Source organism: Eutrigla gurnardus (assembly GCF_963514095.1).
Source record: "Eutrigla gurnardus genome assembly, chromosome: 21".
Taxonomy (NCBI): Eukaryota; Metazoa; Chordata; class Actinopteri; order Perciformes; family Triglidae; genus Eutrigla; species Eutrigla gurnardus.
In genome coordinates, this window is record NC_139932.1 from 10,033,158 (window position 1) to 10,052,958 (window position 19,801).

The 19,801-nt window shown below is 43.4% G+C and overlaps 1 protein-coding gene across 1 annotated transcript in view; it reads right to left on the bottom strand.

Moving 5' to 3' along the window:
• Window positions 1-19,801, bottom strand: part of snd1 (staphylococcal nuclease and tudor domain containing 1) — a 159,890-nt gene that overhangs the window by 88,766 nt on the left and 51,323 nt on the right. Inside the window, exon 16 of the mRNA XM_084038890.1 lies at window positions 18,767-18,876. Coding sequence (XP_083895016.1) covers window positions 18,767-18,876 — 110 coding nt within the window. The remainder of the gene's footprint in view (window positions 1-18,766; window positions 18,877-19,801) is intronic.

A 19,801-nucleotide genomic window follows, 5' to 3' on the forward strand; every position in this document is an offset into this window, starting at 1 on the left:
GAAAAAAAAAGAGATTATTAGAGAGAGATGTTTTTTTCCCCCCTTCCTGGTGTATACTGTAACGATCAGCCAAATGCTTTAGACACTGCAGTAAGACGCTGCAGCTATACTTTAACCCTACGTGTGCTGAGGGCTCAGGCAAAATGAATCATGGTGCAGAAGTGGATGGAATTTGTTTTTTAATCTCTCAACATCTTCTATGATTTTATTCTTTTCATGAAACAAAAGTGTTTGTTTGGTTTCTATTTTTCATGGTGCTTCTTCAAGGTGTGACTGATCAAAAGCGTGTATTTACTCCAAGTTATTAAATTGTACGTACGTGCTTTATGTTAGATGACGTAGCCACAGACAAGTATAGCAGTGCTCTCATAACATCTAATGTTAATTGAACTGCTCATTACATATTAATGTTTTTCAACGATGCACACAGATTGTGTAACGCGTCTCATTATCTACATGGAAAACTGGGATTATTAATCGTGCCTCTAATGAGTGAAAAAGGGCGATAAATTAAGGTGAAGTACTGTTTGGATGTTGAGACTGTCTTGCACTTTGCCAAAAAATATAGATCTTCATTTCACCTTTCATTGCATTGCCAGCTGTTGTGCCTTCATCAATCAGTATGGGGGCTTTTTATGGTGACAAATGCATTTGGGTCTCGCTGTTAACTGCATTTTTCATCTTCAACAATATCACCCCTCTCAATCATCATATAGCCCTGCGGTTCCCTGCCTAACAAAGAAAGATAACATACAACACACAAAATGGCTAGGTTGTAAGACAGGTGAGCCTGTGTGTGTTTTTGGAAGCCATGCTGTGTGGGTTTGAAGACCAAGCAGTGCTGTTGCCATTCTTTCTGCTAGTACCTCTTACTCAATGACAAAACTGGGGACAGTGTTGAAGAAGAGATAGAATGACAGTAGAAAGGGAAAGGTGGTGTAAACTACCCTGAGAGCACATATCAGATCAAAAAAAAGAAAAGAAAAAGAGAACAGAGTGGGCAACATGAGGGTGAGACATGATAAAGAATACTACAAAAGAACGCCAGGGGAGTGACTGCAAGCTGTGGACCATAATCTTCACATTCAATACAGATACGACCTTCACATCAACTCTTATAAAGCTGTACAGTCAAGAGTGAACTAACAGGAATCAAAGAAGACAATAACTAGCCTCTTATCACACCCACCGCTTGCAGGCAAAGTGTTCTAGTTGAAAACAGCAGTTTGCATAACCAGTAAAAAGTGTGGCAAAAGGAGACCTGGTTGGGCAGAGTACCTGTGAGGGCCACGGCAACAATATCAGGATATGCCTCTCCAAGAATATAGCAATTCGACATTTGAGGCAGGACGTAAAAAACAAAAATGTTAGAACATAAATGAGAGAGAAAGGAGTTGACATGGCGCATCACAAAACCAGTGTAGTGGTTAGCTGAGGGTTTGTGACATGTTTAACCTGTGGTAGAGCCTGTCAGAAGAGGAGAGTGATACGTATGTTTGTGAGGGAGACAGTTGTGTGAGATAGATAGAGTAGACATGGAGGTTAAAGAGGACAACTGAAGAGGGTAAGTGAGCATATCGTGTCAGGTTTTTTTTTGTTTTTTTTACATTTAGTTAGGATATCTTGCGCTTGGAAAGACACGTTGTAGAGTAAGACCGCATTTCTTGTAAATGTATAATTTAAATGTCCTCCAACATTGTGTAACATTACGAGGCTGGGATGGATATGGTGATCTAAATGAGCTGAGATTATGTTTGGAGTAAAAACATCGATGGCAAAAGTAAAGTGTGCAGTGCAGCAGAAAAATACATTGCAGGGAAAAAATAGATCCAAAAAGAAAGCATAATATTTTCTTTGTGAAAAACATATTTAGAGGGAGCACACTGGACGGTGTGTGAACAGCAGTTTAAAGTCCAGATATAGATGTGGTTACATACAAAGTGCTCACAACCACATCAAGTCATTATCCCAAAAAGAGAATTTTAATATCCTCTACCGACTATCACTAAAGTGGGGTAAAAATACCCTGCTGCAGGTTATCTAGGGCTGTCAAAACAGTTCACTTAGGTAAAAATAATACATAATCAAATCTACTATAGCTCTCGCTGTCCTCCTCTTGCGATGTCTGTTGATGACTCAGCCTGCATTTTAAATATTGAACATTTTCTGCAGGTGCAAGAATGAGCTAGAAAGATTAGACATGCAAGTCCGTCTGTATTTGTCACTGTGTGCTTGTGTCTCTTGCATCAGCTATGTGTTCTGTGTTGGGCTTCTTCCAACAAGGAGCATAGAAATAATAGGAGTTGCGCAGTGCAGGAGAGGAAAAAAAAAGGGAATGGAGAGAGATTAAAAAGTATGAGAGAAAGCAGAATGATTCATCTAAATTTCATATGGCCATTTCAGTGTGCCCCACTAGCCAAATGGTGGCGTATACCACATCCCCCCCTCCTGCCTGCTCCTCTACCATCGGCTTTCCAATGAAGGCAAGGTGCCAAAAAAAAAAACACATGAGCAAACCCACCCATACTGACAATTTTTCACTACGCTGACTCATATCTCAGACAGGATGCCTTCATCTCCCACTCCTGTCATTCACTTGTAATATTTTTTAATATCATAGCTATGCAAAGCCAAACAATGGCTTTCCAATTGTCTCCAACAGGAAGCATGTGAGGGGACTGTTCAAACAAGTACGTATCCATGTGTTGTATCTAAATGGATGGAGTAAATGGGTTAGATGGATCGTGAGCAGTTGTAGGAACAGATGCGAGCACCGTATTAAGCATTAAGCTTAAGCATTGTTATGGCATTCCATCGTGAGCTGTATTGCATTTTGTATGTCTCAGTACGCTATAGCAGGATGGGGCTTATGCTACACCATACTGTTTAATACTGAAGTATGTTGTGCTATGTGGTCCCATATTAAGCCACGCTGTGCTATAAAAGGCTCTGTCATACTAATCAGTCAACATGGCTACAGGGTCATCAATCAGCCAATCAGCTCGGCAGCCACTGAAGGGCTCGTCTCCATGGGAAACACTCCTTCCCTCCGTCCCTTCCTCCTCAGAGGAGTCATTTTCTTTTTTTTTCTGTCTGTGTGCTTCATTAGCAATCATGAAGCCATTTGAAAGAGGAAGCAAGGCAAGATGCACCTATTTACCCACAGCTCACAGAGCCTGGGGAGGGGATGAGAGATTAGAGATAGAGAAGGGAGAAGAGAGGAGGAACAAGATGTAGTGGTGTAGACATTTAGATATAGGAGAGAACATTTTGAGTAAAAGGGAAAGCACTGCAGATTGCTAGAAAGAAGTTATAAGAGAGAAAGCAAAAACAAGAAATTTAACCAAAACAGAAAATGGGGTCAGAAAAGGGATCTAAGAAGCAAAAAGCAGATAGCAAAAGAAAAATATATACACAGAAATATGGCAGGACTGGAAAAGGTGGCTGATTGTACAGAGGAGTGTTTCTGAGAGACTAAAAGGAATAAACATGAGAGGGAGAAATGGGAGGTGAAGGGGATGGGAATTAAGGGAGAATCTGACAACTATGAAAACATGTGAGGGAAGAAGCAAAAACAGAAAGAGAGAGAAAACAACGACGGAAATATTAAAATTGAATTAAACTGGAATGAAAATGAGAGAAAAGGACGAGCAGGCATAGCTGCTAACAGAGGGGAAAGCAAAGCAGTGAGAGGAGGAGAGAGCAAAAGGCGCTCGGTGAAGGAGTAAGCAGAGCAAATGTGATGCAAGAGTGCCAGCTACAGATGGAATGGGGGATATATAGCCTGGCCATCATGGCTCCTGCATGATTGGTGAATGGCCTGGACTGCACCACAAGGGGTGTGGTGGTGGTGGGTGGGGGGGGATTGCGTGTGATGTTACCAAAGCACAGTGCAGCAGATAAGAAGTGCTGATACCAGTAATGGACTTGACCGCTGGGGGTACTGGATACTGGATGGGAGGATCAAGAGGTCAGCACAAATGAAACTGTAGGGACGATGGCTGCCAGAGTGCACCCATGTGCACACGTACGTGTTTCCTGTTATTTCAAGAATATAACACGTTAAAACCCTTAAACCAGTGGCAAAAAAAAATACAAAACAATATACTTTAACTTCCATTCAATTTAAGGAAGGAGCTCATTCCAAACTTAAAAGGGTTTGTAGTGAATTTTGAAACCCAATTATTTTGATGCTATCTCTTAATTAGATTTTTTTTTCCCTCATTCCAAATTATTATGCATTGAGGCGCAGAAGATGGCCGTAATAAAGTTTTATTCCATTAAAATGACCAAGACCAGTAGGCAATCTCAATTGCATCAGCCATTTATCAACTAAAGCTCCTCACTCAATCATGTCAGTAGAGCAACAAGAACATCCTCCTTGAAACATATTCTACTTCTGTTAAAGAGGCTGCATTGTTTTCCATCAGTGTCTGCTGAAATGTATGTATATAAAAAGATGCTGGAATATTCAAACAGATTATGGAAATATGTCGGCACATTGCTTCCACCAATGCAGGGGTTTTATGGGCTGAAGTTAATGCTGCATTTCCATACAATTAGGATTACTACACCGTCTTTGATCAGAGCCTGTGATGAGGGCTTAACACAAGTACACAAGGGAACAGAGGATCTATACACAGTAACAACAAGGAAAAGATGTGTATTTCTGCTTGATAAAGGCATTATTTTTAGGATTCCCACTCGTTAAAGAAGAAGCACTTTGCATGTTTGTCATTTGTTTTTCTTTTTCCCCAGAAAAGCTTGTATAATTATAATGATGGAAATTTGTTTCATTATTTGCTGAATATCAGCTACAAACACCCATGCGAAGTGTGTCAATTGGATTTTCATGAGTTTGTATTTTAAAAGCTTTTGACTGATTGATAATTAACAGACTGTAGCGGACGATTGATTACAGAAGCGACCTGAAATCTGCATCCTTAGTTTATGCTAGTGTGTGTGTGCAAGGACCACTAGCCAGTGTGCTAGTGGAGCAGACAGGAGGCTATTCTAAGCCGGCCCAGGAGTGTGCTGCCTTGTGAGTCAACATGAGTCAGGGCCAGAGAGTCGTTCGGTCCTAATGTCAAATAAAGTGACTGGACGTCATGTGGGGTCAAAGGGCTTCTTATGACAAAAGGGGAAACTAAGGCAGGTGAAGATGGAAACTACCTCACCCTACTTTTAATATTTGGCTTTGTCACATGGTCTATTATTATTAAAACTATTCTATACATTTGAATTTTCTACATAAAGCAAGAAGGTAACGTTGTGAAAGCTGATATGGTGAAAGGCAAGGTTACTTTTGCTGGTGTGATGGTGTGAAAACCGATGTAAAGAGCCATATTCAGTGACCAGATGGTGGTATGATTTGTTGTAACTGAGGTCAACAGAAGCAGAAGAATTTTTTTTCCCCCCCATCACAAGATACTGCTGGCAATCTGCCCAGTGCAGTCAAGGCTGTAGTGTTGAATAGGTGCATGCCAGCAGATTTTTGATTTGATATGTACCCTGGTTGAATTTACACAGATTACGTCGCTCAAACGGAGACTGAAAGGCAGGTGGGTGAACCGTTTCTGCCATGTAGAGGACCGTTCCCGTCTGCTAGTCCCTGGGAGACAGTTTATTACCCTTTTGGTGGGTGAAAAACATCCCTGTTTTTTTTTCTTAGCAGCCAACGACGATGAAGCCTTACTTTTATGACGCCGTCCAGCAGTTGAGGCTGAGGTGTGTGTGTAATAAATCGAGTCTACTGAGACATATGAACAAGGTGTTTTTCTGTGTGCACACAAAAAGAAACAAAAACCCACACGCGCAAGCATGCACATACACACGGAGCAAAGCAAGATTAAGTTATTGACCATTCATTTCACTGCTTTTGTTGAGATTTACAGCCTGGAGAGAAATTATCACAGGCGCAGCGATGGATGCTGTGCTCAGGATCAGCCTGCGGTCGCAGAAACACAGTCCAACAATTCAGGCCGCGTGTCGTTTCTGATCATGTATAACGGAAATAAGCACAAGCTCCCAGGTTCCCGCTTCCGTCTGATACGACTTTTGAGGCAGTTCATTAGCAGGCTCGAAGGGAGGCGACTGTGCTCACCATCAAAAAGACACGCCATACAGTCGGAGAGGTCTGTATGTGTTCTGAAGAAATAAGAGAAAGATGAGAAAAACGACTTATGCAGTGTGCTGATAAGACTATCTGTGGGTTTATGCTGCATGTACAGTCTGAGGAAAGAAGTGAGGATAAAAGATGTTTTCTCACAACCCTGCTGAATGATGTTACATGGGGGAAAAAAAGAAAGAAAAAAACAAGCTTGGGGGTTACAGAGAGTGTGCTCGATTTCATCTTTTTCTAGGATGAGAATGTGCATCTGGGTGTAGACATTTTGATTGTGGAGGGGTGGAATTGGGGTGACAAAATGGCCTCCTGCATTGCTGAAGACGTAGAAGTAAGGAGGCAGAGGAGAAAGACAAGACAAGCCCAAGATAATTAACTCAGGTGGATAGCGAGGGCGACACATTATCTATGACACCCTGATTTAGTGTGTCAGAGGATGGCAGTGCGAGATTGAAAAAGGACACATGGAGAGAGAGAGAGAGAGAGAGAGAGAGAGAAGTGGGTTAAGAAAGGTGGAGTGAAGAAAGGGAGACAAGGGGCAAGGATGGGGAACAAGCAAGAGCAGAATTGAAACGGTGATTGCCATAGATAAGGAGCAACTATCTGACACATTGTGGAGAGAGCTCAGCATTCGCTCTGGAGCTCTGTAGGATCAGGAATTTACACCGATGCGGACTTCCCGATGACAGGCAGTGTGCCGATGTCAAAGAGTAGCTGAGAAAACGTGCACCGCAGAGCACAGAATGGCACATGAAAGCAACGCGGAGATGAAAGCTCCGACGAGCCGCATCAAGCATCCGCCGGTTGGAAACAGTTTTCATGCGGCGGCGGCGGCGGAATTATTCAGCAGCTGCAGTAAAATGCTTGTGTGTGTTTAACGGTGTGTGCGCAGGTGGGTCAGCGCTGATCTTTAAAGATCAAACTGATCAATAGACGACCTCTGTTTGCGGTGGGCAAGTAAAGCCCTGCTGCATTCTGGGTGTCGAAGTCTTACTACCCCCCACTTGTTTTTATTATTTAGCTGGGAGAGGGCATTTGGAAATGTGTCATACTTTATTATCTAAGTGGAATAAGATGCAACTCAATTACACTCGAACCTGAAAGGGAGGGTAAATAAGTTCAAGTGTTTTTTTATGAGGCGGCGGGGTCCAAGCCCTGATCCCCAGCACAAGTTTTAATGGATCCTAAAATTAATGGCTTCGCCAAAAGTGTTTCTCTAAAAACAAAATGCAGTTCTTACTTAATAGAAAAGGATGCGGCTTTGCTGGCAGATCTAAGGCGGCAGGGAAACAGCGTCTGTAAACATTTAGCCCATTTCCTTTAATTTGGACTTCAAATAAATCTGGTTGGACTTGAGCATGAAGAGAAGATTCGCTGTGAAGTGGTCCGTATGTGTGTGAAGTAGGAGACATTTGTTTGATTTCGTATCCCCCCTAAAAATATGTTCATTTGCAAACATGCGGTTAAGTAACTGTCCAGTGTTTTTTCGACAGGTCTTCATATGCGTGAAAGCGGGCTGTCTATGAAAAAGAGTTTGTGTTGGAATCGCTGCAGGTAAACTTGTGCAAGTCTAACTATGCCACCTCCGCAGCAAAAAAAAAAAAATGATCAAAGCGTATGCCAACCCAGAAAAAAAAGACAGCAAAGAGCATTTTAATCCAGTAGCTGCTTATCAATGTCAGACAACACTTGCTTTATGAGATCCTGCACTGGGACGAGTCACTGGAGACGGAGGGAAAATTAGAAATATGAAGATGTAGTCGGAACTTTTAAACCTCGCACATTTAGATATAAATAAGCCTCGGAAGAAAATAAATTGAAAAATGCCTGACAACATAATTGCGATAAACCGATTAGGGGTCAGGACAGATTCCTTTATCACCACACACCAAGTGCCAGCATGTCTACAGTTACATATGCCTGGTGGTGTGGGCATCAGGGATGATTTACTTTAATACGTCTTATTCCAAAAGTGTTCGTCACTTCTGAACAGAGAACTTTTCAACAAGGGGTGAATCAGAGCCCCCCCAAGCTGAGCGTGACCTCATCAGCCTGGATGATATAAGAGTACCTGCCCAACTGGGAGCCAATAATTAGACTTCTTTTCGACCAGTCTCTGGTCGTGTTTAATTAGCCGGAGTGAGCGACACATCAAAGACGCGCGCGTGTGCATGCGGGCTTGTGTTTGTCCATCAATTACAGTTTTGTTGTTGTTGTTGCACCAAAATTACTTCAAACCCAAGTCGTGAGCCGTAGCTAGGGGTGTACTGCGAGAGTGTAAACATGAGGGATTAGTGCCACAAGTGAGCGGGAAAACCATGCAAGTAGGTGGTATCATGCGGCAGCGATACGAGATGCAGAAAACCTACAGTTACTACTCTGGTGGGAGTTTAATACTACCAAGAGGAGAAATGTGGCTGCAGCTTATGGGATGAGTATTGCGAGTAAGCAGAAAAAGGGAAATGATCAAAGAAAAGGAAGGGAAACACAGAAAAGGGAAGACAAAGAAAAGTTTAATGATAAGGAGAGAAATGGAGGAGGCTCAGGGTAGAGGAGACTTGGCAGGCATTCACCCTCCCACTCTGTTGGCAGCAGAGGCACAAACTGTTTGCTCACAGCAGTACATGCATCTATTAGTATTGTTCCAGGAGATAATAACTTGGTGTGTGTGTGTGCGTGTGGATATACATGCGTGTTTGAGTGTCAATGTGCAGCCAAAAGGCGGAAAACGAGTCGCTATAATGTGGCAGACGAAACAATATGGAGCAGCCAGAAAATGCACGAGGAAGCAAGCGCTTGTCTGTAGGTGTGCCAGACTTGTGTGCTAAATGTCAGCAATATAGAAAACACCAGAGGCCGTGGTGACAACAACAAAACAGGTCATGGAAATTACAGCTTCCATGAGGTTTTGCAACAAAGGGGGGGGGGACAGGCTATCAAAACAAAATCCTCGTTAGAATGGCAAAGTATAGGACAGAATCAAGGGTAATGACATGTAGAGCACCACTAAAGTATTGATTCCCGAACTGAACACTCTTACACGGCAGCTCTCACTTTAAGAGACGTTCAGCTGGCAACGAGAGCGTTTTAAGCAACCGCAGTGCCCCGGCCAGCCTTTCTTGGAACTTCCCCTGCATACACCCCTGCACATTCAGAGAGAGAGATTCAGCAAAGGGGTTTAAAGAAACTACATTTCTATAGCTGGCCTCGATTGAAGCTATGCTCGCGCACATATACACAGCTGCCTTGCCTGTCGCCCACTTCTGCCATTAGCTTTATCCGTCTGAATTCAAAGCTGAGAGCCCAATCCCTGTTGGTTTTTTTGAAAAGATTTCGCCAGGCTTGTTCTTCCCTTTATGCCCCCGACTCTCCTCTGGGAAAACAGAAAAAGAGGTGGTGGTGGGGGGGGGGGGGGGGGGGTGCTGATCGCTGACACAGCCGCTGAGATAGCCTCTCTCTTGTTGGTAGGGGATATAAAGAAACGGAATGAGCGAAAGGGGAGATGGAAGTTGATGCTGAGATGGGGATAAGGGTACAGGCGCGAGCGAGGACATTATGCTGGGGTAAGCTGCCCAAGGATTACCGCTTCAAATCTCTCCTCTTTTTTTGGCCTTTATTCATTCACGTCTTTGGGGTTCTATTCCTGCTATCGCCAGGTACACACACATGCACGGATAAAAAAGAAGAGAGAGAAGAGAAGTGAAAGCAGAGGAGAAGTTGAGAGGAGAAAGAAAAGGACGAGCAAAGAGGGGGAGGTCAGGGTAGGTGTGCCCTCCATTACGTAACGGCGGACGGACGTGAAAGAAGATGTCGGAAGGGGAACATGTGAAGCCGGTCTGCATGAACAGCGGGGAGTCAACCTCGTGTTAATTCTGCCTTCCTAGGAAAAGAGTAGAGACCGGGAGAGGAGATGCGCAGAGACGGATGGGCTCGATTTTTTATCAGGACAACTGAATACTGCGTGTGCGAGCCTGAGTGTCTGTGTGTGACTTTGTGGTATGTGTTTTAAACCCTACAGCCAACACTACGTGGATGTGTAGCAACCGCTGTGTTGTCAAGGGAACCATTAGCAGGACTGAAAGCCTGGTATCTGCTCTGTGCTTGCCTGCGTGCGCGCACACACACACACACACACACACACGTCAAACCTCTTGCATGTATGTTAGTGATGACCGAGAAAAGAATTCCTCTGCAGAGGCCCTACATCCCACAGTGTAAGAAGCTACAAGTAGAGCTACAGCGGACGCCTGCTGCAATGCAAACAATGCTTCCCTCCATCGACTACGTCCATGTATTAGACGCCAGCATGGTGGAGCAACAAAAGATAGATAAATGTATATTGGTCTGTCAAAGCTGTCAATATGTTGCACTGTTGTGTCACAGTCATCAACGGAATAGGATCAATCGAAGCATCAATAAAGCATAGAGACCCAGAGCCATTTCCTCAGGCAGGCTCATCACAAATTCAACTGACATATGGTGATATCGACTACATAGCGTTTCTAGTACGGTGCACTATTCTAGGTCAGACTGCAACAGTGAACGCTCGGGTGTTATTCTAGCATTACGTGTCAATAAACCGCATTCATTTTGAGCATGTTTTTATACCAAAAACTAAATAGCTTTGTGTTCAGATAAGAGCAGTTTTTACAATTAATTCATTAAAGCAGAGTGCATCTCAAGCCAATGGCATGCCATTTTTGTTACAGTGTCAAACAGTGTTCATGTTTTAGATAAACACCTAGCAGCCAGCGGCTCAGAAGCAGACGCAGCAGGGGCTTCGGAGTATGCATGTGTGTGTTTGTGTGTTTTGTGGGTCAGGATGAAAAGAGGTTAGTGAAAGTAACACGTGTACACAAAACAAAAAAATCACTACAAGGGCGGACGTCCGGGTAATGAAAGACAACGGTGACTACACACAAAAAGGAGAACGGAAGCGTGCGTGCAAATACTAACATTAATTTAGTGAGGGACATAAAATGGCGGTCAAGTGAAAAGAATGGTGAGGCGAGACGGCGATAATAGTAAATTAAGAGATAAGCAATAAATATGAAGCTGCCTCATGGGGCAGAACAAGAGATGAAGGAGAGTCGGCTGACCAGAGGAGGATTAACGCGACGACGCCTGGAGAATAAAAACTCTTTTTCTGACTCGTCCTTAGACCTCTCACTCATTATTTTCATAGGTAACACAGGATACTTGTCTCATGGTTAACATTGCAATTAATCATCAAAGTCAAACTTTTCACTGCATTTGTTTTTATCTCATCTTTAATTACAAAAAGGAGATAGATTTCCGAGAGGTCGACTTAAATCTAATGACTATCGGGGAAATTGATATAACATCCTTGTTTGTGATTAGAAAAAGCCCGAACAAGAATAAAATGGGCCCAGACAGGCCGTGTTCTATTATCATTATTCCACAGAAACTCTCAATTCAACATTTGTACTATTTGTCTCAACTTTCTTTGTCTTCCATTTGTCATCTCTGGCAATTACAGGCTGGATTTTGCTGACTGAAGTAAGAAACACGAACAAAGTGCAGACAAAACAGTGGTTTAGTGAAACAATAGACTGGTAGAGAGAAGGCAACCAAAAAAAGGAGAAATAAGTACAGAAGGCAAATAATGAGACAGGTAATGACGTGTCTGTTGAGACAGCCGCTGGCTACCTGGCTGGACGCCTGCAGTATTCTACGACAGACCAGAATTCAATATATAGTTTGGCTATTTTATTTTTAAACAAGTAGGAGATCCGAGTTTACCGGAGTAAAGGCAAACAGAAGGGCAAACAAAGACGCAGCAGAGACAATAGAAGCCTCTTCTCCCTTTTCCTGCTGCTTTAATAAGGAAACATTCAGTCTTCTGGCCTCGGGTTCAGCAATAATTTCAGAAATCTGTTTGTCTGGGAATGTGAGCACACATCGATGCCCATTACCTTCCTTCTGCTCTCTCTAAGAGCAAGTTTTGTCCTGACAATCTAGAAGAAAAGGAGCTGAAATGTAGACGAAATGTAGGTGGTGGGGGGGAGCGGAGAGCAAAAGAAAGGGAAAAACGCAGAAAGAGAATTAAAGATGAGATGAATACAGTGAGTGATATAGTGTGAGACAGTCCAGTGAGAGTGTGTGAGGGTATTATACTATTGCCCTCATTGATGTGGAAGAGTGCTGCAGTGTCCTTCATGTAGAGGAAAGGGCTAAGAGGATTCAGCTGCTCCCCGAGCAGTGTGCGCCCGTGTCTTTGCACCGTTCCCAGGGTATGCTTATCAGGGTGGACGGCGTAGTTGCAACTCCATCACACACACGCACACACACACACACACACACACACACACACACACACACACGCACAGACAGACACACACACACCCTCGTAAAGGGGGTGGGGCGATAAAGCGGCGAGCAGGTTCCTCCCTTCCCCTCATCTCTCCATCTCTATTCAGGCCCATCTATCTCTCCTTCACCGCGACGCTATGAATGTGTATGTGGGTCACTCTGCTCACCTTCAGGCTATAATTCACGACTTTCAAGGAACAAAATCCGCCCGACTGTGACACCGGCACGCGCAAACTGGCCGTGCGGGAGTTTATTTGCGAACCGCCGCAGAAGCCAAACTTCACCTGTGACACCAATTAGTCGACGGTAATGCAGACGGCCTATTGTGGGCGTCGGAATTTACGGCCGGTACTCGATGATGAGAAACTACTATTAGTGGCATTAGGTTCGCAAGGTGGGTTTCAAGGTCAAACTTTAAATTACAAATTTTTATCTCTGTTTAAATTAAAAACGAACATTCTCTATGTCACCGAGCGGCACGCATCCACCATCGATGCAGAAACACCAAAATGACTGCTCCAGTACTGGCTTGTGGCCGGGATAATAGTCTTACAACAATAAACCGGGGGTTCTACTCAGGTTTGTAACAACATAAATAATGCTAAATGCAGAGATTAGTGCACAACTTTATTGTTTTCCCCAACTGACAACAAAAAAAGACGTACAAATATCTTTATCCGCCAATGAGGATTTATTCTAGTACAATGTGGATATCATTAAAAGCCCCATCTGTGTAATATCCCTCAAATAAAAGAACAGAATTGTACGTTATTGTTGGTAACACGGTCAGAATAATTAGCTATAATATGATGGTAAAAAGAGCGAAATAATTCCGGTATGGCTGCCGCAGCAGTTATGAATGGACGGGGACAGATCCTGTCTATGGCTATAAAGCAGCAGTATAATCTGGATATTGGGATGCCTTCTGCACTCGTGGTTTGTTTAACTACAGTATGTGGTGGGAAAAAAGGACCGGAGGGGCAGTTGAGCGTCCCCACCGTCTGTCTCGTTGACCAGGAAACCACACCATGCATTATTCATTATGTGTACTCATATCCCCACTCTATTCCTCCCTCTCACATACACTGGCACATTTTGCACAGAAATACGAGTCAAACATAGATGCAAAAGTGACACATGCATGTTGACAATAACAGGCAAATAGGAACGACAGAATGACAGGGGGATAAGGTGGGGGGGTTACATAGTTAAAGCATCGCTTGTATGATCGGCCTTGTGCCAAAATAATTCAAGCGTGATCGGAAATCAATGTGAGAGCATGGAAACGGTGGAGAAATCCAATGCTGTCCTGTGGCCCTGATAGGCAAAATAAGACGTGTAAAAAGGAGCCTCAGATGCATGAAGGATGCATTCTGTGTGCCTGTGCACGTGTGTGTGTGTGTGTGTGTGTGTGTGTGTGTGTGTGTGTGTGTGTGTGTGTGTGTGTGTGTGTGTGTGTGTGTGTGTGTGTGTGTGTAGAATGCTAAATGCATTGATTGGAGCTGCGCTGACCACAGTTGCGCTTTAAGGCAGAAGGGACAAAAGGCAACTAGATTACACTTCAATTATCCTATTGCCACATTGTGCCTACTTACAGTGGTGGCAGTAGTACTATAAGACTTAGCATACAGAGAACAGGAAGCAAAGTCCTCTTGATATTACAAAAGGTGCAGGATGTATTAGGATTTAATTAAAATTGCTCACCAAGAACAGTTATTAAAAGCGGAGCGCTGGAAGATCTGTCGAGGCAGGCATTAGCACAGTGACTCATCAACACAGCCTCCTGCAGGTCTGAAGGCAGCCTGTGCCAACCCACACCTATGGCAGCCTGGTGGACAGTGTTCACGTCACAATTAAAGGGGAGTTAGGTGGGTGCAGGGGACCCACTTTAAGAGCCACGTGGAAGCCCCGTGATACAGAAAAATATGACTCTGCAGAGAGACATAAGGTAAGTGCCTCTGTGTGTGTAAGAGCAATTATGTTAAAATGTTAATTCGATTACTTTCCCTTTTTTTGCACAATTACCGCCATTAGCATTTATTATTACCATGTTATTTCTTTGCAACTACAGCTGGAATTTGAGGTGAAATGAAGTGTTTCTAAATGGTTCCAAAAGATGACACGCACTACAAACGATCTGTGAAATAGCTAAATAAAATAGTAACTCGACCGTGGCTGCTCTTAAACATAATTTCCTACTAAATAGACTGTTGACGTAATTTCATAGCCTGGTAGATTAGTTCATCACCAGGGCTTTTTATACAGTTTAGTTTCTTGGAACAAACATTGTTGGAATCAAACTTTCTGAACTTCAAACATATACATTTTCCATCTGGTGTATTTTTATAACACTTTGACATACAGAGATAAAGGCCCTCATCATATATTGCATGTGCATGTTTATCTTTAAGTGCCAAGAGGAGCGAAAGTCCTCGCTGTGTGAGAAAGAGCATTTGTGAGTGAGTAGGCAGTCGGGCAGTACAGCAGATGAGGGACCACCCAGACTCAATGAGGTCAACAGGGCTGACGGTTTACGTAGGTGGATCAGTACATTGCATATTACTGTCCACTTAGCCTGCTCTTGTACCTGCTCAATCAACCACTCCATCTCTGCGTCACCCTCTATTCTTATTCTCGCCTCCTCTCCCGCCTGGGTGTATATATTTGCTATAAATTTATAGAAACGGCGGTTCCAATCAACGCTCTGCTCTGTGATGATTAATATAAAAAAGTTTCTTAGCTGTCGAGTCCAAAACATTTTTTCTAAGAAAACAGTGGAAACACCCCCAAGTAGATGCAACTGGTAGCTGAATTTGCAAAATGTGAAACTACATAAAAACTGACAGAAACTTTATTATTACTACATTTATGACATTACAGCCCTCTTAGTTTAGAATGACTCCTATTAAGACACATTATTCTAACGATACATTGGCAACAGTTTAACTAGTGTTACTGTGTCATTTTATTAAGAATACACGATTTATCGTGTCCTGTCTGTAGCCGACTCATCCCGGATAAACACGCCAATGCGGTAAAATCTTTGCGCCCTCCTCCCTCCTGGTTCAGCTCCGTGTTTGAAGTTGCCACCGAAAAAAGTGAAAAGAAGAAATCCACAGAGAGCCACAGCGAGTCAGACTCTGAATGGATGAGTTTTTTTTTTTTGTCAATGGAAAGGTGGGAGGTGAGAGAAATTAAATGGAAGACATCAAAACAGAAAAAGGAAATGTCTAGGGAGTTGTGTTTACCGTGTGTTTTTTTTACCCCCCCTCAGAATTCTGTGCTGCTGTTTCGGTTCCACACTGGGAACGGGAGCAGTGTCTGTCAGAGATTAACACAACGCAGAGGGAGCGGAAAGAGAGGGAGGCAGACAGACATTAAAAGAGAGGAAAGAAGGGAGGGAAGGATAAAGGGAGACAGAGCAGATAAACACAAAAGTGATTTTTTTGAAAAGAGGGAGTCTAAAGGCGAAAGAAATATATATATATATATATATATATATATAAAAAAAAAGCGAATCACCAGAGAGACACAGGGGGGTGGTGGTGGTGGTGGGTTGGGTTAGGGGGGGGGGTTATAAATAGAGGAGACAGAAACCAGGGCCTCTCCCTTCACTGGATGCCACATTAATTATGCGGGTCTGCATCAGGAGAAATTAAGACATGGCTGTGTGGCAGTTTAGAGAGAGAAATTGGGGAAGGAGGGGATCGAGCACAAATGGCAGGCAAGGGGGGAGAGAGAGCTAAGAGCAAATGTCACTCAGAGCTTTAAAACTGGACGCCAAAGACGACGGAGGAGGCAAGAGTGAGGCACGAGTGGAAAAAAGAGAAAAACGGTGCAAGCCTGCACCCAAACGCACTTTCCAAAAGGAGGGAAAAAAAGGGAACAGCTAATTACAGAGTAGTGAAACACAGAAGTGCGAAATAGAGGCCATTGAATCAACATGTCACCAAAGTAACAAAACCCTACAAAACACAAAATGGCTGTCGAGCAGCGTAAGCTAGAAAAATATTTTTATGAATGCAAATAAATAAATGTACGAAACCCAAATCAAATGGTATTCACGTGAGGCCGTCTTCAGAACATCTCAAAAAGCTCCTGCAATCAGATGCTATTCAGAGAGGAATCAACAGCAGAAGATTATGCAAATGGTACCAAACGATCCATATTCATGCTCGAGTGCGAAACACCTTAATAACCTGTTACTCGCCGTGCTGTACAGGCAGAGGAGAGATGGAGACATGAGATGGATGAAGGGAACAGACCATTTCCTCTCCATCCTACATCGGGTCTTTTATTCTGCTGCTACTTACTCGTCTCTCGTGAGAGCTTCTGTGCCTCCTCGCACCTTTCACTCTGGCTCTCCGTCTCATGCAACTAGCTCCCGTTTCAATGGCAGGTATTGCATAACATTTCACTATAATTTGAGTCTTTTCCAGCTAGATGTGTGTGCATTTTAAAGCCGTCACTTATTGCTTTCCCCCCCTTGCCTCCTTGGTAAAGCCGGTGAAGCAGGAGAGGAGACCAAACTGATTTTCAACACAGGGATTTTCAACCTGATACTTTCTTTTATTGAATGATTTCTTGTCTTTTTTTGGGGGAAAAGTGACAGCTCCCTCTGACCTCTTAACCGTGTTGTCACCGACTTGAATGTGTCCGTTTGAGAGTGAGTGTGTTTGTGTTCATATTAGCCCATAACAGCAGGTCAGTGCAGCCTGCCAACCAGCCCCCGCACTGGGCTCTGGACTCATTATATGGCTCTCTCCTGCCAGTGCCTGCTAGCTGACACCTACCTGTGAAAAACTTGCTGACACCACCGATGAATAAGCAAGGGAGAAAATGTGTGAGAAGCCGCGTGCGTCAGAGTGTGTATGGCGGGGAAGAGGTTATGCGTATGATGACTTAATTTAATATGTGCGCGTATCAGAGAGACTGGGGAAAGCGTGGCAAAGCATATACACAAGTGTTATTCTGATTCATTATGCATTTATGGTTATACATGCATCTGTAGGAATAATAAATATCCATACCGACATGTCAGTGCAAGAAAACCTCTGCACTGCACTGACTCATGGGGGGAGGAAGTTTGCATCCCTGTCAATCAAAATCCCCAGTTGCCTGCATCAATTATTTCACAGTAAGTTTCTTAGATCCATCCTATACCACTGGCTCGTGACACACGTGCACACACAGGCTACATTTCCATGACAATTAAACACCAGAGGACAGAGGAGACAGCCACCCTACGCAAAAAAAGGCCCTTTAAACGGCGATAGCAAAAGGAGGGGAGGGGGGGGTAAAGAGAGCAAAAGAGAGGGGGCGTGTGGTCTGGATAAATGGTGGCAGGATTATAGCTAGTTCCATTATGGTTTTGGTCCGTTCACTGCTTCTTATAAAAACGTATTAGCATGTGAATGAACAGGCACACAGTGGAGTTTTCTAAAGCCCAGGAGCACTGATCCACTATCAGGTAAGCTTTCCATAAACTGGGAGTAAGCGCGGTAGGATGGTGTGTGTCTGTGTGTGTGTGTGTGTGTTTTGGGTTTAGTCGACTTGATTGTAGGTACTTGTGTGTGGATTTTTGTTGAGATTTGACAGCACTCAAGGTACAAGTACAGTGCTTTAAATGCTGTAATAAAGATCAGTGGGAGTAAACTTTTTACCGCGCTCATGCTATAGAACGAGATCGTCTGAGATTTTGGATATTGTAATATTGCAAGTGTCTTTGTCTGGTTTGAAGAGCTGTATTACTAAAGTGATAGAACTTAACACACTGTTCAAACCGTTTTGTTATTATTCAAATTCACCAGCTTACGCATCGGGGGGTTAATGGGATATTTGTTTGAAAGATGTGGATGTCCTTGATGTTTTTGTAAAAATCATCCAATCGAGAAACATTCCGTCTTTGAGCATTTCAACATGACTTTAAATGTGGTCTTCTAAAAATGTGTGTTTATTTGTGTCATCAATACAATTAGAGGATAATCCCTTATTAGAATTGTTTAACAAACAAATTCAATGGAAGACTTTTAATATGTGTTGCTCCAATAAAATGGGCTTGGATAAATCGTGCAAAACAAAACAAGAATGCCTGATGGAACTTTGCTTTCAAGCCAAAGCAGTGAGTATAATAGACATTATTCTTCTCACATATCTGAACAAAGCAGACTCAACTTGGACTGGGAAAATAAAAATGGAGCAATGGGGTGCCAAAACAGCGCAACACCGAGAGTTTGCAACGAGGGAATGGGCATTGAAGCACTCAGAATTGATTAAACCACGAGCAGAATATCCCGCATTACTGCTTACCTCCCGTTGCAGCACCAGCTCTTTGGTGAACAGCATGGCCTCCTCACTGAAGGGTTCAGCCACCAGCATCCCTCCAGGCGTATTCCGGGAACTGCGTGGACATTCAATACCTGGCCAAAGACAACACAATTGCATTAGAGTTAAAGGTCAGCACGGCAGCTAATCAAAAGAACAACAGGATGTCCCGAGTAGTTTTAACATTAGTGGGCTTGATAAGTCTGGAAAAGACCAGGAGACATGACTCCATCTATTTGTCAAAAAAAAAAAAAAAACACGGTTTTCAGGACCTGGTCCTCCGTATAACTGATGCCACGTCATGCATCCGTCTGATCCCTCTTAATAGGTCAAGATCAAAACTGCTTAGCCGCACCGTTTCAAAAAGGTACGTCTGTGACACAGCACAGATTAACCAGCATCACTATCATCAGCACTCACCGGCTAATTGGTCACTAAGGGGTCAACTCAGAGTACTTAAAGTGCTATTGTACGAGCAGTTTCAACTGAAATACAGCCTTGTCGGAATGGGCGTCTTTGGAACCCGTCGATGTCAACCCTGCGTGATTTTCAGATGCTTTTGTGTCGAGTTCAGGTAGGAATGGTTAAGCTTCAGGGCAGAGGTGTGTGGGGGGGGGGGGGGGGGGGTATGAGTGGGTATAAAAGGCGCTGTGAGACTATCATTTCATATTCACCCTGTTTAAAAGAATGTAGTGTGATAAAAGGAGGTGTATGCAAGAAGGGTATACACATAAGAGAGAATTTCTGTGTTTGAAGATCGACTGTAAGGCGGAGAGAACGAGTGTTGATCTCACCCTTACAGAAAGTTTAAGTTTAGTCCAAAGGCTTGTACAGCCTCTGTTGCAGCAGCACAGCAAGCTTCAATTGAGGCTCGCTTCTTTTGTCTCTTGAATCCCTCATGGGTTTGCTATACTATACGTTCATGATATCCATATGTATGGAGGTAAGCTCAGATGTATGAGGGGCAGTGGTCACCTCACAGTAACACAACTCTGGCTCTGACAGACTTCTTTTCCATGC